The sequence below is a fragment of the Hippoglossus stenolepis genome, chromosome 3 (assembly GCF_022539355.2).
Source record: "Hippoglossus stenolepis isolate QCI-W04-F060 chromosome 3, HSTE1.2, whole genome shotgun sequence".
NCBI lineage: Eukaryota > Metazoa > Chordata > Actinopteri > Pleuronectiformes > Pleuronectidae > Hippoglossus > Hippoglossus stenolepis.
In genome coordinates, this window is record NC_061485.1 from 19,670,003 (window position 1) to 19,693,213 (window position 23,211).

General features: G+C 41.8%; 2 protein-coding genes across 2 annotated transcripts in view; both read right to left on the reverse strand.

Annotated features, from left to right (window-relative positions):
- Nucleotides 1-66: 66 nt before the first annotated feature.
- tgm2b (transglutaminase 2b) lies at nucleotides 67-10,773 on the reverse strand. The gene is made up of 13 exons (XM_035153341.2): nucleotides 10,673-10,773; nucleotides 7,064-7,243; nucleotides 5,613-5,831; nucleotides 4,826-4,944; nucleotides 4,216-4,344; nucleotides 3,897-4,074; nucleotides 3,495-3,627; nucleotides 2,866-2,969; nucleotides 2,491-2,730; nucleotides 1,480-1,755; nucleotides 1,238-1,398; nucleotides 757-893; nucleotides 67-476 (listed from the first exon to the last, which is right to left on the reverse strand). The coding sequence occupies exons 1-13, from the start codon at nucleotides 10,680-10,682 to the stop codon at nucleotides 326-328; spliced, it is 2,037 nt and encodes a 678-aa protein (XP_035009232.2). The 5' UTR covers nucleotides 10,683-10,773; the 3' UTR covers nucleotides 67-325.
- Nucleotides 10,774-13,896: 3,123 nt separating this feature from the next.
- Nucleotides 13,897-23,211, reverse strand: part of LOC118104895 (uncharacterized protein KIAA1755) — a 29,286-nt gene continuing 19,971 nt past the window's right edge. Inside the window, exons 9-24 of the mRNA XM_035152179.2 lie at nucleotides 22,191-22,292; nucleotides 21,958-22,106; nucleotides 21,409-21,547; nucleotides 21,123-21,245; nucleotides 20,736-20,933; nucleotides 19,617-20,566; nucleotides 19,154-19,403; nucleotides 18,288-18,377; nucleotides 17,120-17,344; nucleotides 16,451-16,621; nucleotides 15,864-16,041; nucleotides 15,624-15,740; nucleotides 15,261-15,512; nucleotides 14,845-15,122; nucleotides 14,568-14,626; nucleotides 13,897-14,438 (exon numbers count right to left, since the gene is read on the reverse strand). Of these exons, the coding sequence (XP_035008070.1) occupies nucleotides 14,588-14,626; nucleotides 14,845-15,122; nucleotides 15,261-15,512; nucleotides 15,624-15,740; nucleotides 15,864-16,041; nucleotides 16,451-16,621; nucleotides 17,120-17,344; nucleotides 18,288-18,377; nucleotides 19,154-19,403; nucleotides 19,617-20,566; nucleotides 20,736-20,933; nucleotides 21,123-21,245; nucleotides 21,409-21,547; nucleotides 21,958-22,106; nucleotides 22,191-22,292 (3,261 nt within the window). The 3' untranslated portion in view covers nucleotides 13,897-14,438; nucleotides 14,568-14,587. The remainder of the gene's footprint in view (nucleotides 14,439-14,567; nucleotides 14,627-14,844; nucleotides 15,123-15,260; nucleotides 15,513-15,623; nucleotides 15,741-15,863; nucleotides 16,042-16,450; nucleotides 16,622-17,119; nucleotides 17,345-18,287; nucleotides 18,378-19,153; nucleotides 19,404-19,616; nucleotides 20,567-20,735; nucleotides 20,934-21,122; nucleotides 21,246-21,408; nucleotides 21,548-21,957; nucleotides 22,107-22,190; nucleotides 22,293-23,211) is intronic.

The following is a 23,211-nucleotide window of genomic DNA, read 5'->3' on the forward strand; positions in this document are numbered from 1 at the left end:
TAAGTTTAAAAATAGTACATGGTACTTAAAATACATACCTAAGTCTTTGAGAAGAAATAGTACAGATTGTCTTGAAAACTTTATGCACATTTACAATTACAGTCTTAATAAGAAGTACAAAATGTCCTCTGGTCACATTTAGGCAGCTATGGCTCTGAATAAAGACAGATGCACAAGCACAGTATGTACTCAGCGAAATACAGTGAGATTCTTAATCATTTGAATAGAAAACTTGGTTTGTTTGAAAAGTGTGCAAAAGAGCATGCTTTGCGAAATGGCTGAAAAATAAACATTTCTAAAATGCTGCCGTAGAGGCTGCAAAGCTCTATTTTCCGATGATGACGTTTCTGTAGCCCTTGACGTGACACAATTTGCTGCTGTCAAAGTCGACCACCAGCTTCCTCAGGCCGGAGTGAGAGGGAGTGAAGTAAATTTTCACCTTCGCTTCTTCCCCTGGTCCCACGGAGGAGCCCAGCCTGTCAGATAAATATTTTAAAGTTACTTTTGTATCACACACACATATACACAGACAGGGAGGACTTTATTACAGTCACTCTGATAACATAAATATTTAGTTGATCTATTATCACCGACAGAGACAGTTATGACTATTTATGGAGATTGGGCTGCTGTGTTTGACCGGCTCCGAGTGTCTTTTTGAGGTCACATTTACAGTTTCTAACTTATGTTTGTCAGTCAGTCGCTCTGTGTCAGCGACGAATAACAAAACCCAGCTGGGTAACAAGAGCCTTATACCTCTCATTGATGACGCTGCCTCCGGTAAGGTTGGCCCCTTCAATGCTGAAGCAGCAGTTGTCCAGTGTCTCCGGGAGCGGATTGTGGAGGGTGATTTCTGCAGCCAGTTTACGATTCATCTTTGGTTCACCTATGATCTGCAGAACACAGACACTTTGAGGTCTTAGTCAATGAGAGTCCCATTGGGGTTTTAGTCTGTTAATGCACAGGAAGAGGTGCCGATTTTGATTATAATTACAATGACGGGCTCTTGTAGTTCGTTAATTTAAGTATTAGAGAAAGAACTGCAGGTCACTCAAACAGACATATGAGTGAGCTTCTGATATGATATAGCTTTTGAATAAAAAGTTTTAATGCTTTGTTCTGACTTTGAAGTTGCATTGGACATTGTTCAAATTTGTCTTTTCTACTGTGGTACCCAAAAAAGGAAAAACTTGAAGCACTGTTGCTGTTCATTTATCGTGTTGCAGGTTATACTCACTTTGACTTTGATTTCAGGGTTGTCCAGCACAATGTTTTTCACTGCCAGTATTGTTTCTGCGGTGGCGTAGTCCAACACCAGAGCCGCCAAACGGATTAAGTTGTCCTCAGTGAGCTTGCCACTGTACTTAGAGTAGTTCAACCGGAGTGGAACCCGTCTCTCTAGAACAACAAACACAGTATACTAAAAAAAAAAAAAACTTGAATCGAGTGCATTAGGTTTCACACAGTGACTGGTCTCACCTGCTCCTGGTGACAGCTCAACATTGAGCAGATCTTTAAAGCCACAGTTCCCTCCCAGAAACCCATTGTAGGACACGGCGCAGGATCCAAGCACCAAGCGGCACTTCTTGTTGCTTTGGGTGTCGTTGGTAACCACGGCAAACACGTCAAAGTCGCAGCCCTTCCTCATGTCCGACGACACCTTGATGGTGAGGCGTAGGCCCTGATTCTGCGGCTTCTGGAGCAGCTTGTTTTGGTGGTTGGCCTTCTTGAAAGCCCCCCGCTCTTCATCAGAACCTGTAAATGCGGACGCAAAAAAAGTCACATGCTGAATAACAGGAGTTTTGCAATCCAGAATGAAAAGAGCATAAACCTGACCTTCTTGAACAAAGGCAGTTAGGATTATGCTTAGGGTTAGGGTTAGGGTTAGAGAGTATTAAATCACCTGCCTGGTCCTTTGAGTGGGCAGTTGAACTGGGGATAGTTCAACTGCCCAGTTCAACTGCCCCCATTCACATATCATCTACATATCATATCTCTGACTTTCAGACTCAGTCTCTCGGCTTGGATCCAGAGTGAGTTGTTTCTCGTTCCAGTTGTTTGGATTTTAGTCTGATCTCTGATTTGTATTCCTGTATTGGAAGTGCAGTCCTTGCTCAGCTTTTAGATGAGAGATTTTTGACTTGAAGCTTCACTATGCAGAGGTTGAGATCAGGATTAACCTTCTGACTTCGAGGTTCCAGACCAAGGGGGTTAGGTTTATTCATCTAGGTCAGATAGTTAGGGTTAGGACGATTTGTTTTGTCAAGGCATTATGACCTTGAGGAGCTATTTTCATGGTTAGGGGTATCGGTTTATTATTCAGAATAGGGTTGAGTTTTTCACATTTCACACTTAAGAGATGCAAATCCACAAATGATAGACAAATAATTAAAGAATGTATGCAGCAAAAAACAGAACAACTTTAACTTTACCTGTATATTTTGTGGTTAAAAGAATGGTTTAACATTTTGGGAGACAGATGTGCTCTACCTTCAGGATACTTGTAAAGATGAGTGATGTCCTCTCTGGCGTCACTGCCCACACTCTTCGTGCTAATGTTCTTGCCTACCACTGTAGTGGTTGTGACGTTCGATGTGCTGCCATCTTTTTTCTTCTTGAAAGTGATGACGTCCGCGTTGACCTCCGCAAAGACGAATGGGGCGTCGTACTTGAACGTGAGCTCTCCCTCCTTGATGGCCCTGACGGGAGTGGGGCCACAGCAGTACACTCCTGAGGGGAAAAGCCAAAGCAAAGATGATAGACGATACATGATCCTGTAGATGATAGGTGATAGATTCATCTTGGTGACCATTTCCCTTGAACAAGAAAAACATTATGGGTGCACTGGTGCAGATGATTTGTTACCTTCACTTTTCTCCTGAGGTGTAGGGTCAGTGGCCTGCCAGCCATTAAAACCAGATGTAAGGTCGGGCCTGATCATCCAGTTCTCCACCCAGCAGTGATAATTCCTACAGGTAGCATGGACACAATCAGCTTGATTTTTGCACTTAACACTGCTCTGATTTATTTCTGGCACTTTCATAATACATTTCATGTTTTGCCGAAGTTTTGTTCAGGTGATGTCACCAAAACAGCAGTAAACTGGTTGACTATATTTAAATCAGAACTACACCTCTACTCCACTGAGGGTTTATACAAAAAATAATTTCCATTACATTAACAGAAAATCAAGGGGGAATTAGACCTTCATGGGAAATGCTTCTGATTAAATAGTGTTCTATTGATTCTGAGAAAATCTTTCATTTAATTTTAGATCACATTGCCATATTGTAAATGAAAATGAAATGGCTTTCAAAGTTTCTTTTAATTTCAAACAAGTCACAGTAGTCCGACAATGTCTTAACATTATGCAAATATCTCTCCTTGAATTGTATGTGGCGTTTTTCTTCAGAAAATGTAATGTTACATCATTCAAAGTACATTAATACAACACTATCCTATGCATTATATACATAACCTGTTTGAATAGTTACCAGATCATATCTTTGGACTGAATGAGTTCTCCATTTTCGTTGATGTAACGTTCGATCACCAGGTTGCTGTTGGTGTCGTGGGCTGATAGGTAGTTAGTGACGACTCGACACGGAATGCCAAGCGCTCTGGAAACTGACAGCGTTTGAAAACAGGTTAGGTTTAGGTTAGATGGTTAAGGTTAGGGTAAGGGGCTAGGTAATGTACTATATCATGAGTGTCCTCATTAAGACAGAAGTACAAACGTGTGTGTGTGTGTGTGTGTGTGTGTGTGTGTGTGTGTGTGTGTGTGTGTGTGTGTGTGTGTGTGTGTGTGCATATGTGGTGTTATGTGGTGTCTGTTCGAGACAATCAAGTGTGTTTTCCAGTGATAGGCTACTGAGCTGCACTCTGTCCTATCTTACTTGAGCAGGCCACTGCAGCAAACACCCAGCACTGTCCGTAGCGCACAGGCTGACAGGCTTGTGTGTCCCAGTTGCGGAGAATCTCCACACTGCCCCTCCAGAACATGGGGCTCACACCTCCTTCATAACCACCAAACCATTTTCCCAGCAACACCCCTCTGTCATCATTACAATTCACCTAACAGGCAAAGGAATGGAGTGCAGAACATATTTTACATGTGAAATACAAGCTTTTTTATGCTAGATTTAAATTCATTGTATTTGGTAACACACATGCAAATACATAAACAGCAAAATCCAGTATGAGTATTTGTCTTACCATAGCACTCAGCACTCTGGACACATAGATGGGATTTCTCCTCCCTGAACAGTCTTTGCCAGGATCATTCAGACATTTAGGATTCATATCCAGAATCCTCAGACAGACATCAAGGATTCCACTCTCAAACTGAAGATAAAAACAAGCATAACTGCAGATTATCTGATCTTAAATGTGTCCTTTTTGAAAACCTTTAAAAGGAGCAATAGAACATATAAACCTTTGAAAGTAAAAACTCAAATTAAAATTATGAACCTGAAAAAAAGTGTAATATGTTTTTATTAATGAAAACAGGTACAAACCCTTGGCTAATGCCAAGCTAATCTAACTGTATCAGCTATCACTGACATAGTTGAAGAGGGTGATATTCCTCTCACTTTTAAGAACGAGATAGTCCAAGTATCTCAGTTCATTTTAGTGGTAAATGTTCCAAAAACACTTAATATCTTTTCACTTATACAACACACAGTTAATCACTCGATAAATGAACATTGTCCTGTTATCAGAATATACACATCTCAACTCCTTCACCACTCAGTCACAATGTTGGCTGGCCTGGTCGACTGTGCGTGTGTGCGGAGGCTCAGAGTGTCAGTGTTGGTGTTGGTACCTGGCCAAAGTTCCAGGGTGTAGAAATGGGATGTTTGTAGTCGCCTCGAAAGATGATTCCATCTTGAGACAAGACGTATTCTGCCAAACTCTGCTCATTGTCCATGTACACTGCATCACCTGCAGCCAGGAGACAAACAATACAATGACTTTCCTACTACATGTCCCAATTGGTACATGACTGGTATATCGTTGATTCTGTGCAAACTGAAAACTACACATGTTCTCACCCTGTGGGTGATAAGAGTTTATTGTTAGCTTTTAAATAAAAAAGAGTATCTTTTATTTTACTTTATTTGATATTTAATTGAGAGCTATTGGCGATAAGGGCCGACGCAGGTGTCGTCATGTCCTGCCTCCTGCATTCTCTACCCCGGAATGTTCCAGACATTATTATTGTAAATGCATCGGACGCTCAGAATATCCTGCTGTGTTGTTCATATATAAAAGGTAAGGTTGGAGAAATTCCAGAACAAATTGTGTGGAAATTTACCGGACTTCTTGGGTCATGTCTGAGCCTTATGCTGGTATTTTCTAAATCCAGCTACTCAGTTTCCCTCTGTCTCCAGCTGCCTTATATTTAGTAGAAATGTATGAGAGTGATGTAGTTTGTCTTACATCATACCAAAACCAAACTACTGCCATTACTCTATATAATCTCTTAAATACTGCTCCTGAATGGCTCCAGTCATAATCCCAGTCTGACATGAAACACAAGCTCTTTGTAGCCTAAGATCTCTTCACTGGATCCACAGCATGACAACTTGACGTATGGTCTGTTTACTCACCTGGACACCAGGGGTTAAAGAGCAGGATGAACTCGATCCGCCCCGATCCTCCCAGGGTCAGGGTGTAGCGGCCAATAGGTGCGTCGGGGGCAGAGCAGACAGACAGGGCCACCATGTCTCCAGGAGGACTGGTGACAGCGGCGCTCCAGCGGGAAGTGTCAATGTTGGCGGACAAACCGAAGGAGGCCCTGGTGCCATACTGCTCAGAGGGATGAGGACCTGCATGTGACAGTGAATATTAAGAGTCCTGCATGTGTGGCGATGAAGCAAAGAGAGTCCAGTGAAATATTTGTGTCTTGGGAGAGGAAAATCACAAATGCTTTCCCAAAACCCATGCTAAATTTAATCAGAACATCAGGAATGTTCTCATGTACGGGCACAGCATAACTGTGTAATGATAAGCAACCTTAGTTTAGATTTAAATTCTGGTAAGCTCTATAAACTTAAAACCATCTGAACAGCAATGGAAGGTCAATCACTTCCCTCTCCCTGGGTGGGATGAAGGGTCCTTCTCTTATCCACTCAAACGTATCTGGCTAATATTGTTATCTATGAATATTCACATGCTTTCCTGTTGGCGAGCAACTCTTCCTGTATAAATAGAGGATGTCGAGCAACAGCTGTCTTATCGTACTCTACATGACGAGTTTATCCAAATATTGAAAACATAACATGATACATTGTTTTCTGTAGGCAAACAGTATCTGAGGCTCCCAACAGTAACAGCAAAGTCCTTTAACACCAACCGGAATATGAAGGAGAGGATAAGGTCAACAGTGGCAACAACAAGAGAGCATCTTGGTGAGTTATGTGAGTGCACTCAGTGTAAAATGCACAAGCAGCGCAAGTGACAGCTGAACAAGGGAAAATTACCTCCTTTCCTTCCTTCCCTCTTCTCAATGAGAGGACATGCTGCAACTCGTGTTTTTCCTTCATCCGCCGTTCATTATAACATCATTATGACTCACGTTACTCATATTGGGAAAGTTATGTTTTTTTAAGCTCTAAGTTTCAAGTGAGTACAAATCCCTATAACACAGAAACTTCAATGTGTCTGAAAGCTACGGAAACGTATTGCATTCACTTGAAAAAAAAAAAGTTCTGTTTTTCTGAGATAACTATCTCGGAAATTCCGAGATAGTTATCTCAGATAAAGAGAGCGTTTTTTTATTTTTCAGAAAAACTGATTTATTTATTTTTTTTGTTTGTTTTTTGAGAACTTATCTCGGAATTTCTGAGATAATTATCTCAGAAAAAACGAATTTTTTTTTTTTCAAGTGAATGCAATATGCTTCCGTAGAAAGCACATAGACATTGGGATTAATAAATTACTGATGGATAAAATGAGTTCAGTTTTACAAGTATTATTAGGAAATAAATATTTAAAATATGTATGTATAGCATTCATGAAATATATATGTAAAATAAAGGAGTAATTGAAGGAGTGGTACCTGTTTCTGCAAGAATGTCAAGCGAGCTGAATCCTGGCTGATAGCTTCCAGAGCGCAGGTACAGGCTGAGGGTGAACAGCTGGCCTCTCCTGACGATCAGCCGGTCCACACCGTTCAGATCAGTGCGATGGTCGAGGTTGTTGAACTCACACTCCAGGTTCCAGCGATCGATGTCCAGAGCTGAAAAGAAGAGGAAGAAGAGAAATATTTATAAAAAATTAAAATATAACCATATAAAAGTAGGTTTTAAAGAGTATTTAAGAACAATTTTAAAATTCTAGAAGCATGTACATCTGTTTTTTGCTCTTTTTAATGTACTTTAACGGTAGGGTGTATGTTTATGGAACACTTAAAAAATCACAACAACCCAACGTGTTGACGAAGAGCATGTCGTAATATGTAAAGCTGAATTTACAAGGTCTAACAGCAACAAACATGTTTTTACAGCAGACTTGTGGTGAACTATCCAGGAAACTGTGGTTAATGACATTCCAAGTTTCTACATGTTGTTCACATGGTTTTTACACTGTACTTTCTAAATGTGAACCTCTTTCCTTCCAAGGTTAAATATTTGTAAAGGGCGTTAATATTTGAGCCTCTACACATTCTGTGGAATGAACACTGCAGGACACTCACGGCCATTTCTATTAAGAGAGTTTTGTGTCTTCCAGTATGAACCTAACAAGAGGTGAACACAGACCGTCCCTGTGGAGTGTGTAAACATGGGACCGCTCCCTCTTTCAAGTGCATGCTGTGACTAAGAATCCCACCCTTTGATTTCCTGTTAGTGGGAAAAGTCAGGGTCCTCTTACGTAATACCTCCACGGTCCTGCAGCTGCTGATGAACCAATGCCCTGCTCTGTATCAGGACGTTAACCTCTCCCCATATATTATACCTCAGCGTTAGGAAGAAAAGCCCAGGAGACAAGCATGAGGTGATGGTGTCAAGGCTGAGTTAGATTTAGAGTCAACAAAGAATTCCTGCTGTTTTACAGTCCGTGGGGGATCATTCCACAGTACTTGTCAGGGCTCTGATGTTTTTATTGATCTTAACCTTGGGTCAGCTCCTAAGTGAAGGCATATTTGTGTTTCTAATTGGGGGAACTGCCTTAAAGATGACAGTGCTACCTTTTGTGGGAAAGCTGAAGGTTTTAGGCAGAGGACTGTGAGGGCTTTGTAGTTTAGTCTGTGTGTAACCTCATACACATTGTTTTATAAATTACAAATTTATACCTATTATATTATTTTTATTATGTGGGCCACTTCAGGAAATGATGCGGCACCTCTGGCCTTTTTGTGGCTTGAACTAAATCAATGTGAGCTTAAAGTGGTCCTGTTCTAAAATAGCAAATGTGGCCCAAATGTTCATCCCATAAATTTAGATTTTGTAAAAATGTGGTAGTAAATGTGATTTTAAAAACAAAATAATGTGTTTCATCAAAGAACGGTCAATAATATAGTTTACAGCTCAAATAACATTTGGGAGTGCACTATATCTTTAATGTGTGTATTTAGGTTCTTATTTACATTCCTCGTGCTTTTGGTTCCTACCTGCCTGGTTTTCCGGAGGAACAGTTAAAAAAGAACACGCTGGTGTTGACCATGTGCGATGATGATAATGAAAAAGTTGGGTGTTAAAACTGTCCTTGTGGTTAATCCCATCAATCATTACTGATTAATGAGGCCGTGTGAGAGAAACACAATTAAACGGCACAGAACGTGATCCAGCCGGGGATCAGAGTTACATGTGCATGGTCTCCAGCTGCTTAACTCATCAAATATCAAATCAGTGTGAGCATTACACTGAGGCACGTGATATCTAAGAGTTTATTGAAGAACCATTAGAAGAAATGAAGGATTTTCTCCTCTTCTGAAAAGAGAGGAGTTTTACTTGAATCACACCCTGAGACAAGAGTTAATATGACCAACAAACTTGATCCTCCGCCTGACACAATGTGAAAACAATTACAGCGATTAATAACATATGAAAGTCTGCACCCCTAAACCTTCAGACACAGCAGAGTAATGGTGCAATGAGACCCTGACGTAATCCTTTCTGTGGGGATCTGGGGCCTTTTTGTGGTTACCTTATTGGTGGAGAGGAAACTCGTTCTGGGTCGCTGCCAAACCTCAGTGCAACAGCATGTGTCGCTGAAGGTGAAGCTGATGTGGTATGTCAGATGGTATGCGTGAGTGGTGTGAAGCCAAACTGCATAAATGTCCCTGGCTTTCAGTCGATTCTTTAGGGTCACATAGCTTGTAGTGGCCCAACACATGTAGAGATTCCTCAGCTGTGACCCTGCCTCCTTCACGCAGCTTTACTGCAGAAGCCCACCCTTCACTCCCACATGACCAACCATGACCCTCACCACAGACAAACAGTCTCTGGATGCAACGCTGACGCCAGCATAAGCCTAACGGGGAAATAAAAATAAAATGTCTTTGATGTCAACTGGGAAGGCTATTTAGATCCTGGAAAAATAAACATACAAACCTCCTTCTCAAGAAAAGCAACTTTTCAGCCTTGCAGGTAACACCCAAACTGAATTCAAGAGTCATCACTGGCACTTTTAAGTTAAACTGAGTCCTTATTCATCAATATGCTGTTTATTCTAAATTCGTATTCTGCAGTGGTGAAAAGATGTTCTACAAGTTTTGGTCCATTAGCTCACACTCAGATATTTTGCTGCTTGGACAACTTTCCTTCACCGCAGCTTCAGCTCTTCTCCTCACGCTCACACTGCTTCTGTGCACCCATGCGTCTGCTCATACCAACTCTTTTCTCTTTGTGCAGAACTTTGTGTTGAAAAGTGCTCTATAAGTTAGGTTATTATTGTTATCATTTTTATTTGTGATGACAAATGAAATTAAACCCTAAATAAAAACTACATGCATTCATCAGACCTCTGTAAATAATATGACACAGGTCAACAACATTGTCAACTTTTAGAAGATATTCAGAGCAAAACTGCAGCTGAAACCTGCTTGTTTGGGACGCTTTGAACGTCTTTGCAAGGCCTAAAGCAAACAGTTTGTAGGGTAGTGTGTGTGTGTGTGTGTGTGTGTGCCTATAAAGAGAGCAGCAGTTAACTGGTGGAGGCTCCAACTCCTCTCCCTCTCTCTCCCTCACTCTCTCTCTCTTTCCCTCAGCTGCTATTATTATGAGCGTCCAGGTCCCAGGGCGACAATCATCCGCTCAAACATGAGGGTGAAACATTTTTCAGATGCACCCGCTCCTCAGATCTCTGATGAATGTTTGCCTGAGAGTGTGTTCAGTGCAGCAGCAGCACAGGGTGATGATACTGTATGTGATGGCTGTGACAACTTTACATTCACCACCTTTGTTATTCTTATGCTAGAGACAACATGTGAAAGTGAGGCCTGTCTGGACTTTCAAAATAAACCTGCACACATGATTAAAGTTAAAATAGTGAGCATCATTTAAAGTAAGCAGGTAGAACTGACTTGAATGAAGATTGTGTCACTATGAATCAACCATTTTCTATTTTTACAGACTGTTACCTCGCTATAATAACAAATTAAGAAAACACAGGTTATTAATGACAGATCAATTTAAACATAATAGAAAGGATTTGAGTACAAACTCACCTTGAGCCATGATGACTGATGATGATGATCTATTAGGTGTTTTCTGTGAATGTCCAGCCAAGATGGGAAGGATATACCGGTCTCACCCTGTCGTTATCTGGCTTTTATTTGTAGTCCTCCTTCTCCAGAGTGGGATGGTGGGCGTGACGTGACCCTCCCCCAAAGAGTAGAGAGAGAGAGAGAGAGAGAGAGAGAGAGAGAGAGAGAGAGAGAGAGAGAGAGAGAGAGAGAGAGAGAGAGAGAGAGAGAGAGACTCATGTATTCATGTACGCCAGTTGTGCAGCACCTTTCTGAACATCCCACAGTGATTCATCAGACTGTTCTCCAGAAAATGTAAGAGCTGTTTCTAAAGAAACAAATGCCCCCTCTCTCTGCCCCTTATGACCTTCTGAGTGTGTACTTCAGTCCAAGGTTAAAAGGTTTTAATGATAAGAGCAGAAGAAACACTGGGGCTGTCGAGAGCAGTGGAAACCAAGAACATAGGTTAGTGATATAGAAGATACTGCAGGGGTTTAGAAAGGTCATGAAATAATGAAGTAATATCAAAGTGGTTATTTTAGTTTCAGTGAAATTTGGAGCTATTAACCACCACGATTAAAGGATGGGGCAGATTTTTGTCACAGTCAACAAGTTCCCTGAAAACAGTGATAAGAGCTGAGCCAGTTATACACATATTCAGGAATGTAATTCATATGGAGTCATGAACACCGGTAAATGTGCAGAAAATTGGGTCCAGACATTTCCAGGAGTTTGCCTTTGACTTATGAAGAGCACTGCAGGAGATTCCCTGGGACAGGGAGCTGGCGAGAAAAGTTACTCGATACAGTGAGCAAAATATTTAGGTCACAGTTTGTAGCTCTTCATCACCTTCACCAAGGAGGTTGTTTTCACCCCTGTTCGTTTGTCACTTTGTTGGTTGGTTCTATCAGTGAGTATGATTTCCACAAAACTTGGGGTGGGATTGAACCTGGACAAGAAAGAATGGATTAAATTTAAACTAGATATAGTGAATCTAGATAAAGAGGCAGATCCAGGATTTTTCGGATCACTTTCTTTCACATTGCAGGATGAGGGTTTTTAACAATGTCCCAGGAGGATAATTCATGGATCTTGACCAAAAAGTGATTTCTATGAGTGCGTGTAATTTGGTGCAGCTTGATTGAATTTAAAGGGCTTGTTGGGCCTTGGCGAAGGTATGCACTTTTCTAGTTGTACCGTGGGTAGAAGGCCAACTTCCTCTGGCCTCTAAAGTCACTACTCCTCCATGCATGAATAAGAAAAAACAAGATTTCACTTGGATAATGCGTCATTTAAGGTGAAGAACATTTCAACAACCGCAGCCAAGTCTGATGCAATGTAGAAATAGCACTAAAGGCACATTCACTTCCAAAAGTGTGTGTGTGTGTGTGTGTGTGTGTGTGTGTGTGTGTGTGTGTGTGTGTGTGTGTGTGTGTGTGTGTGTGTATGTGTGTGTGTGGCTTCCCCTGCAGGTTCCAGAGTACACCTGCATCTCATCTTCTCATCAGCTGCTGCACTATATAAACTGTGGTTCCTCATCCACTCTTCACCAGATTGTCGGCTTCAATGAAAGTATCTGCTTTGTTCTTGTGACTTTTTGGATGCGACGTTTTGATCTTTCTTTGCAAGAATCAGTGTGAGTTTCCCCTTCAGATTCACTAGAACCTCCGGCATTATCCCACGATCACATTATCTCATGCCACGACACGCTGCCTGAACTCCTTTCACCTGTTCCCGCTCTCAGTTTCTCACTGGTGACCTGAGTCTGCATCTGGGGCCACACTTTGACTATATCATGTTAACCTCTAACTGCATTTACTGATCTGGATACAGACACCATGTGAAACAGTTAATCAGTCTGATGCTGCCAATTTAATAAAACACAATAATAAACTAAACGTGTTCATGTGTTTGGTGAACATACTGATTAAGTTTGTAACCACATGTGCCAGAGAGCTCCATTATTGTCCCCAAAAAAGCGTTAATGAGCCGCACTGTGTGACTGGAGGACGTGACCTTAAATTATGATTAACTGGTTCAGTGTAGTTCATGAGTTAATTCTCCATACACCACTGCTATTGTAAATACTAATCCACTCGTATTAATCTAGCGCTGAAAATACTTCAGAACAAATTCTTTACTCTTTGAGTAACATCTATTATTAACTACAGTGTCCAGCTGTCTAGGGCAATTACTGTGGCGCTTAAAGAATGGTAAATCTTTTTGGAAAGATTTTTAGGCCCCAGTAGGAACGTATGTGCTCACTGCTGAGAGCAATGAACAGGTTAGTAAAGTCTGAACACTGAGAAAAGGACCAACATTTGTTGGTGTCTCTGTTTTGTGGTATTTGCTCCTAATTAGACGAGTTAAATAAGCCTTATCTTTTTAAGAGGGGTTTAAATCTGTAAATCATGTCAACAGTGTGCTATTATTCCAGCATGTGCTGTTCCAACTACCCCCTCAAGTGTAATATTAGGCTAAAACACAAAGTAGATTTTCATTAACACATGATGAGGTGAAGAAGCAGCTCTGTGCACAGGATCAAGGGCACTAAAGGACAAATTGTAAAAGCCAAGGCAAATGATCTGTGGATTATTTTTTGGTGTATGAGGTGAAGAGCCTACTACAGCACTACATCCTGTGTTCAATGTCAACTTACATCCCCAGTCTATAATTTGACAATTATGCACCAAAAAAGCTGGAGTCAATAATGAATTTGTAATTGTAACTCAATGAAAGTAGAGCATGCAGCCAGTCATTTGGTTTGATTTACTCAGAGTCTGGGCTGCAGAGTCGGGCATGATGTCAGAAAAGTGAGTTCAGTGGTAAACAGAAGTGAAACTAAACCAAAACCCTGGAAATGACTTAAGTGACTTTGCCAAGGGAGACTTGGCTACTTTTGCAATTTATCGCCTGCACTGACTTCCAGAATTAATGATAAAAAAGAGAAGGTGGGAGAGAGAATGTTGGTGTCAGCGCCTCAGTGTCAGAGGAATAATGACAGCGAAGGAACAAAGAAAACCCAACACAAGAGCTTTAAGTGTAAAATCTCAGTAGACCTTTTTAAATGCAGTATATAAAATAATGAAGGCACAACACTGTGACTAATGAAAAATATGATTTTCTGCCCGGCTCCGATGTTGATAGGATTGTTGCAAAAAAATGATGAGGAACAAATATAAACACATAAAATCAAGCAAACACCATTAATGCAAATGTTCTGTATTTCAAATACAACTGTTACATGGAACAATATCTTCATAGCAGTAACATACAAGTTTATACAAAACTGTTAATTAAGAACAAAGAAAGTGAACGTGTTTATAATAAGTTTGATAACTGTACAAAAGGCAGTAGATATAAAAGATGACATTATGTGCTGCTTTATTATTTCACCAGAGTGAATTAGCTACATTTTCAAACTAAGGTGAAGTTTTGCGTTAAGCACAGAGACAAAGACTTATAGCAACTCTATGATATTCTGAATAAACTATGACACTGATTTAAAATACACTATGCAGACCCACGTCAGGTACGGTGTATTTCAAAATGTGTCACTGTTCATGCTCAGAGTACCGTACATTTCTGACCTGTTCTTTAAGTGGTGGGATTTAAAAGCTGTATTTACAGAGTGGTAATTGATTACAGTAACACATCGTATTAAAGGGTTTCTGTTCCAAGAGTCTCTCTCTCTTCTACGCAGACAATGGTCGACTTCTCTCTTCTTTTTCTTTGTTTGCCTCTAGATCTGCAGGGGGAAAAAAAACTTTTCTTTTCACAGTAGCACAGTTTATTATCACATATTAATAAATATGTGTATAATAGGGTAGCTGGATAATGTATTCAATGGAATGAAATTACACTTTAAGGAACTCACCTTAAACCATCACTCACAAGTCAAACCTCAGTGGATTTTCCAACGTTAGTGTTCTGAACCTGAGAGAGTCATACAAATATTCTTAGTTTAATATAATTCACAATCACAACAGAGTATCGACAAATGACATCTGGAAGGCAGAAAAAAGGAACCATGGCAAATATAGGTAATAACTAATTACTGTAAGTAATTTACTTTCAGGGTTAATTAGGTGTTTTCTGATGCTTTGAATCATGTCAATAAGCTAAATACTGGATGGAGGAGATTTGTGCCGCACCTTGCCACAGGGGAGATCCTTGGCCTGGCACTGTGGTTTGGGTTTGGGCTTTGGAGCAACTGGTGGTTGAGCTTTGTCTGGGGATCCTGCCAAAGCATTTGGTTTGTGGTATTGTGCAGAAGCTTCAGCTAGGTGACCGACCGCAGCCTCTTTAACAGTGGTTACAGAGGCACACACAGAGGAGGAGTCCTCCGCCTCCCCTCCAACGGCTGAGTGGTAGCCATGACTGCAGCTGCTGAAGCCGCTCACACTCTCTCCTGATGACTCCGAGCTGTCCACTGGAAGGTAGAGAAGACTTGATTTAACATGGGACAAATGGAGAGGCGAGCAGATGGATAGAGTGATGGAGGAAAAATCCAATCAACTAATAAACTTCAACCAACCCACTAACCCACTTGTACACTGTCCAAACTCACATAGTAAGGTCTGACTCCCGCTGTCATGGTCCAGATCGTCCTCCTCCAGCGCTCCAGGGGGCGATACGTATCCTGCAAGCACCCCATCAACCGACCTGCCCTTTGGTCTACACCGGTATCCCATAGGGGACATGGAACTGCCTCCAGAGGAAGAGGAGGAAGATAAACTGGTGCCTGAGCCGACAGATTTTGGCTGGCCATCCTTTGCCACATATGATCCCACAGAGGACAGCACCTTGTTTTCTGCAGAGACTAGATGAGAATAAGAAGTGTGATGAGCTTTAAAAGATCAGAGTGAAAGAAAACTATCACCATACTACTGATACAACTGAAATCTGAGTTAGTGGTTGTGTTTCTACGTACCTCTTCCCATCAGTACATAGTTGACAGCTCTGTCACTGATCGCTGCTTCACTGGGTTGAATGTCCATGAAAGGCTTGTTTCCAATACCCATGAACACTCTCTCCTGCATACGGACCTCTAAGAAACACGTGAAATCAAACATTTGTTTAAAAATGCTTTTAAAATTATAAGGTATTTGTTTTGAGCATGTCAAATTCAATAGTCATTGATTTATTCACTGTCGCTGGTGCTTGCTGTTACCTCTGTTGTGCACCGCCTGCTCCCAGAGGATGCGCTCCAGGTCCTTGGTCCAAGCCTCCTTCACCTCTTGGCTAACTGCCTGGAGTACATAAGTGTCCTGCGTTTTCCTCTTCCTGAACCAGATCTCGAAACACAGGCCGCTGTCGCCGCTGTTCTGGGTCATGCCTATGTCTGATGTCTAAATACAAACAAAGACAAACTGAAGCTGTAAAATGGTTGTTTCAAACACAGAAAAGACTCAAATTGTTTGTAAAGGGTAATGTAGTGTGTCAGAGGGCCCAGTAAACTGCTGGAGAGCAGGTTGTGTAGGTGGTGGATAAAGAGTGTATCCAGTCATCTGGACTGTATAGCACAGGAAATTGTACATGGTGGAAGTGGTTGGGTCTTTGAACACAAAAAATATTTTTCAATGGACTGTTTGATGGTTAAGACTCGATTTTAGGGTTAGAAATAGGTTAGGGTAAGGGTTAGGCATTCAGTTTTGATTGTTAAGGTTAGGGTAAGGTTATTATGCCAATGAGTGAAGAAAGATAGAAGTACAAGAGCGTGTGTGAGCGTGTGTGAGTGTGTATGCACGCTATATGAACCTTGAAAGACTGTTTGTAGATATATGTGTCATTTCCTACGTCCGTCTTTCGAGTCTTGCTGAAGAGGATGAGTTCTTGAAAGAGGAAGATGTGGCGGAAACACTTTTTTTTCCTGAATGTTACCAGGAACTCATCTTGGCATCTCAGCTGGCCCTGCTCCTTCAGATTAACCTGCAGCACACAAAAAGGAGACACATGCTTAATGTTCAGATTTGGCTCATAGCAGATACAGTTAAACTTCAGCACATGAACTTCAATATTATATTGGAATGTGAGAAAGACCATTAAATAAACAGAAACACCTGTCATGAATCCAGCTCTCCCTGTATTTCTACACTCCAGATACTGGAAACTCCATCATCCCCCCACACATCTCCCTTTACATTCCATGAGAGAGATGATAAAACTACTGTTTGCTCTGCTGTTTTTCATCCAGCTCTTCTCATCCCATGCCAGATTAATCATGACTACTCAATGACACAGCAGAAAAGCCAAATATGATTTACAGTTCTGAAAGCACTTCACTTCACCACACATCATCCATGACGGATTACGTAGTCTTGCCAGTATCTGTACTGTGTTTCTCAATACCTTGTTTCCACTGAAGTTGCCATATTACAACATACCCATTGTCTAAAATTTGCATTTACTAAATTACACAGGACCCACGTCACAGTTGTGAATGGCGTCCATGGCCAGCAGGTTGTTGCCATGGCGGAGCTGGAAGTGGATGACCTCCAGGGCAGCCTGGACCTCAGACATCTCTCTGGTTTGTCCCGGACCACACTCTCTCATCATGTCCTGCAGCAGCAGACTGTATTTACTGATGCGCTGCACAGGCTTCAGCAGGTACGACCACAGGTCCATTTTATCTCCCAGCCTCAGCTGTTTTTGCTGGTGTACGAGGAGAAGAGACAGAGCAGTCAGTGAACCTGCAGCGGTGCTACAGATGTTCTGGTAGAACTGCATTGGGATAATGGTAGAGGCTGAGTTGGAAAACTGCGTCATGTTAAGTGAGTGGGACTCAACATGGATCAGATATGGACAGAACATTTTATTAGGAATGAAACACAGAATAACTGATTAAAATTGTTATATAATATATAGGGATTGCCATGAAATGTCATACATTTATTCCTGTTCCCCAGAGGATCAATCTTAATGACTTTGCTGATCTCTTGACATCTGCTCTAGTGTCACCATGACGTTGATATTTTGTGTTGCATGTTGGCATTGTGTCTTTAATTCGTCCTTGCAATACGCTGGGAACCAGTCCAGAGTGTACCTCACGTTGTTACTTTGCCGCGACCATCAAAGGATAAGTAGACAATAGATGGATGGAAGGATAGATGGATGGATGGATGGATGGATAGATGGATGGATGGATGGATGGATGGGTTTGCTGGTAGCATTTAGTGCAAAGCACAGCTGTGCCAACTGCTGCCTACAAATGGGGTTGTATGTATGTGAAGAGTCCATATGCATGCTCCCTCTTGTAGAACACATGACCTTACATGTTGTGACATGTTTAATGACATTTTTAGAACTGGCGGGTAAGAGGCTATGGATGTTAAAATATGGTAATTTTAGTACTTTGGAGCTGGTCTTGCCTGCAAACTTGCCAGACTGTTAGCTCTGTGGTAACGTCTAGACAGTGCATGACTTCCCGTAAGCACAAACTTACAAGTTCCATATTAGCCTAAGTGTTCAACATGGCTGACTTAGTCTTATTTAAATACAAAAAAACACTCTCTTCTCTTGTTTTAGATGCTGATGTATAATTTTGGCAGAGGAATGAGCGCATGAAGAGCAAAGGTAGACCGGAAGTGGTTCTTACCTTAAAGAAAACCTGCCCATGATTGATGAGAAGAGTATCAGACTGTGGTTTGTTCTTGCTGTAAAGGGCATACAAAGCAAAGCTCTCTCTCTGAAACAAAAGGAATAAAGACCATCATCATTCATCATCACCAGTAAAAGTGGCCACACTGTAAAATGCAGCACTTTTGTATTTCCAATAAATGTGTAATGAAATCAACATTTAAGTTGTTGAAAGTAAAGATTCTTCAAAGCAAAAGACGGGACATCTGTTTACAGTCGGGACACATCTGGAAGAACTTTTTTTGCCAATTAATTATACTGAAGTATCGTGGTTTAAAAAGAAAACCATGGACCACTACACAGACGCTCATCTGCCAATACCTGATTGTGTCATGGAAATAACACAACCACACCGATTTATGAAGCTGTATGTGTATTTATTCTTAAGATTCTATTTACCTCCGCCAAGGAGATAATGTAAAAACTACTGGATGGATTACAATGAAACTTGCGGTATGGGTCAGGAAAGAAACAATTGAAAAAAAATTCACTTGCACATTGCGGGATTAGGGGATTTTTGACATTTTCATTGATTTAATAAAGAATATGGTTCTTGAAGGGAAAAAACAGGCATGTTTGGTGGACTGGTATTTATGAGCGTGTGCGATTTGTTGCAGATCCAAATAAAAATCTGTGTCTAATGAAATTAAATGGGGCTTTTTAACGGAACTGTGGGGCATTGGTGTAAGTATGTCCTCTCAGATAACTCACTTTCCATTTCTGTTTTACACGTAGCTTGTTTTGTTATGAACGAGCTGCATCACTCTCTCAGAGCAAACTAATACATTTTCAAAAGCATCACAGTGACCACCCAGCAGCACCTACGTGTCGCAGGAAGCAGCGTCCCACTCTGATGGGTTCCTTCACGCAGCTCTGCAGCTCCTCCAGGAAATGATGTTGGTGGAAGTCGTGGAGTTTTTCTAAGTTACCAAAAATGCTCCCCCTCTGGCCCCTGAGGTCCTGAGGGACGTCGGCCCTCTCCAGCTCGGGGAAGTAGTGTTCTCGAACGTAACCCAGAGCCTTCACATACTCCCTCTCTGTGGACAGCAGCTCCTCCATTATCCGCTGCAGTTTCCTGTTTCACATGTAGGAAATGAAAAATTTAAAATCACTGATTTTATTAAAGCTCTCAAGTAAAGCCAGGTGATATTGGAATCATAACTTAGTTTTATGTTAAATGATTTAAACAGAGTAAGATGTTATTGTTTAACTGGTGAATCATTTTCTCTTTCATGAAGCTAAGAATATAATTTCTTTTGCTGAGCTGAGGGAGGGTGGCATCACTTACAAAACACTGCTGCCATTGTTTTCTGTTGGTGTGAGTAATGTCTCTGGGGTTGTTGAATCTTCAGGGCTCTGGGTGGAGGCTGTGCATCCTTCTCCCTCCACTTCATGACTGTCTCTGATCGACTTGCAGCTCAAGTTCCCTGACTGTAAACTCCCGTTATGGGAAATGGGCAGATTTTGTCGGAGTGGCTGTGTCCTGCCCTGACAGTGTTTGTGTCTCACATTCAAAGGTGAAAAGCCAGAGATGCTCATCAAGGGAGAGCTGACACATGATCCATCGCTCAGGGACCGACCCAGGCCCTTGTGCGGTGGGGAATCATGGCACACTTCAGTAGACTCCCAGCTCCTCAGATCTACCTGGCTGCGATGCTCTCTTGGCCTCCATTTGGTCTCTGGATGATTGTCACTTTTATGTGGAAAAACTGGAGTCATTTTTTTATTTTTAACTGTTGCATCAGGTCCTTTCTCACTTTCTTTCAAGTCAGGTTTTGAATGGTGTTCGGAAAATGCAGCACTGGTGCTTTCTCTTTCATTTTCTGAAATATTGACAACCTCTTTCGGAGAGGTTGGCTGCATTGTCAGGGGGCGTTCATCCTCCCCCACCTCACTCCTTTTCTCATCCATCTCCGTCCCCCCATGTTCCACTTGAGAGGCTGCAGCTGTGGTCTGCTGGTTCTGCTTCTTATCTGCTCCTTTCTTCTTCTGCATCTCCTCAAGATGCTTCCTGACTTGTTGGCACAGGACGCAAGATGCATTCCACACCTTTAACACCCCAGAGGCCCCGGATCCCACTGCACAGGCCTTAGCTTTCAGCGCCTGGAAGTGCAGGGTGGAGAATTCCCCACCTAATCTCCTTTCATACATCTGTAGTGTGCTTAGGGTCTTAGCTGAGTAACACCCCTGCTCTACCTGCTCCAAAAAATGACTGCATTCCTTGGCCAGGGCCGACGCCTAGAGAGAGAGAGAGACAGAGAAAAGTGAATTCAGCATTTGAGATTCAAAGGTTAACTCATATTTGTTAGAAATATGCAGAGAAAGGGCAAGTGGAGGCAGAAAAAGAAGAGATTTAAATTACAAATATCAAGTGGGGAAAAAATGAAACAATAAAAAAACCACAAACCTGAAAACAGAAGCGGTGAATGTGCACCAGTGTGTCCAGGTCCTTGTATCTCTTCTCTGCCCGCAACATAAAACCATCCACATTGGATTTGAAAGAACTGATCAGGGTAAGAAAAACATCTGTTGCAGGGCTGGAGTTGCTGGCAGCGACAATTCCCTGGGCCTCCGTCACAAGGGTCAAGGCGTGGTGTTGTTTCTCCTGAGATAAACAATGAGAAGTCAAGTGGAACTCTCTGTCTGAAATCTCTTAATCTACCGTTTACTGTTATCAGCGCAGCCATTTAAATATTTCTGCAATGGGAGATTCAGCAGAAAATGTTGGCATGCGAACAGAGAAACAGAGAGCCATATAAGGATAATGTCTTTTAAACCCCTTTTGGAGAAATACCTTGGATTGAGTGAGAAACTGTTCAAAGTGCTGCAGAGCCTTTTCAGTGCCCACCAGGGTATCATCTGTTGTGTAAGAGTCCACCAGTCTCGGTTCACCCTCTCCATTGAACCAGGTCCCTGCCTGCAAGATGTAATGTAGAGTTATGCAACGTTGATTTATAATTTGGCAAACTGTGATTTTATGATTACATTTCTTATTCTAACAGTCACATACATACAGAATCTGACACCAATACTTCACAGCCCTGTCTAAAACACCCTGTTAGTGAACAGACTGGTGGTACCGTGCTGATTTTGGCTTCCATGTCTCTGAGCCTGAAGAGAAACTCCAGGTGCTGCAGGGACTCGTTGGATCTCATCACCAGCATGTGGAGCTTCTCCTCCACCTGGTTGTACAGACTTGTTACTGATTCCAGACCATCTCTGCAGGCACGAAGAGACACGTATTATAAAGAACAACAGACTCAGACAAATACCACACAGCACTCTCAGATATAATCCTTTCTTAGTTTATTATTATTGAATTATAGTGCTGGGAAAAACCCTCCCCTTAAAATAGAATGACATCAGGAGATATAAATGGCATTAGGATCTTAGTTTGCCAAATATTTGAGCAATAAGTAAAAAAAGGCTTTGGGATGGAATGCAAAATAATTCTGCAGACTCCTTATACTCGCATTCATATATAACCTGAGCAAAAGTATGTGAATGAGGTAAACGATTGATCAGACAATGCTGATTAAATGAAATTTGGGAAATGCTGTTACAATGTGTTCCTCTCACTGCACTGATCAGTATAAGAGGCAGAACAACATGTCAATACATTGTGATACCTGTAATCTTCAGACTGTGGAAATCGGAACTCCTCTTTCCTCATCCTGGCCAGTGCAGCCCCTCCTTCTCTCTGCAGAGTCACCAGTCGAGTGTCCTCCAGCACCTCCTTCATCGAAGCCCTCTGTTCCTGAATACACTGCTGCACATCCTGCAGCACATACAAAATCCAAATGAAGGCACATTTCCTCAAATAAATATATCATAGATCAGAGTATGAATGTGTGCGTTTTACCTGGGCAGTGTCCAGTGTCTTTTTGCTGCCATCCACTTTCCTGATGGCCTTCTGCAACAGGAAGTCTGCCCCTCGCAATTCAGCCATGAAGGAAACCAGTTTCTGAAATGATTTAGGTTCAAAAGGGAAGATTGGTGGAGATTAACAAACACATTTGAAAGCTTTCTGTATATACATCCTCCATCAGCTGCAGAAAGCACTACAGGCAGGACCATCCTGAGGCCATGCACTGAGAAACACAGGAGACTGCCCTCAGTGTGCCGCGAGCTATGGTAGAAAAACACACCAGAAATACTGAACAATGCCACAGTAGTTTTTTCAATCTGACCTTTACTTGGACATCCTGTATTATTGAGAACTTCTTGGTCACCCTTCCCTATGTTTTTGTAGACGACACAGCTATTGCATACAGCTGCTCCTCAGCCTGTTTCCATCCTGTGGATTAGTAGGGTTTTTTCCCAGGCTTTGTAGACTGAGACCCCTTCCAGAGGATTTAACAGGGTTAGTGCCTCAGGCCAAGAGACAATTCATAGTCAGGGTGAAATAAACCCATATGTACCTAATTACGCGTAATCACCGCCAAGCACCACGGCGACTGTCAACAAAAGTACATTCAGAATGCTGGAGAAATTAAACATTTTGCTGTTGTTGAACTAAAAGACAACACAGTGTGTCTATAGTTAGCAGAGACGTACTTGCAGTGATAAAAAGGCCAATCTCAAGCTTCATTACAGCTGGAAACATATAGCTGAACTGGGTTACAAGGAGAAATGCTCTTGGATAAAGTTAATGCTCCTCAGCGGAGTTTGCTGTCCAACAAGCAGCTTTCACATGACCGCACTCTAATAGGGACCATTTCATGCTCAAGTTTTGTGGTGAGTGAGCTAATGGCTAAGACGCTGAAACCCCCATTCAGAAGTGAAGGAGCCTGGTTGCCACTGCTTATCTGCTAGAGTATTATGGCCAATTGAAGTATGTAATAGGAAATTAAATAGCCAATGGATAGGAGGAAAAGGGTTCC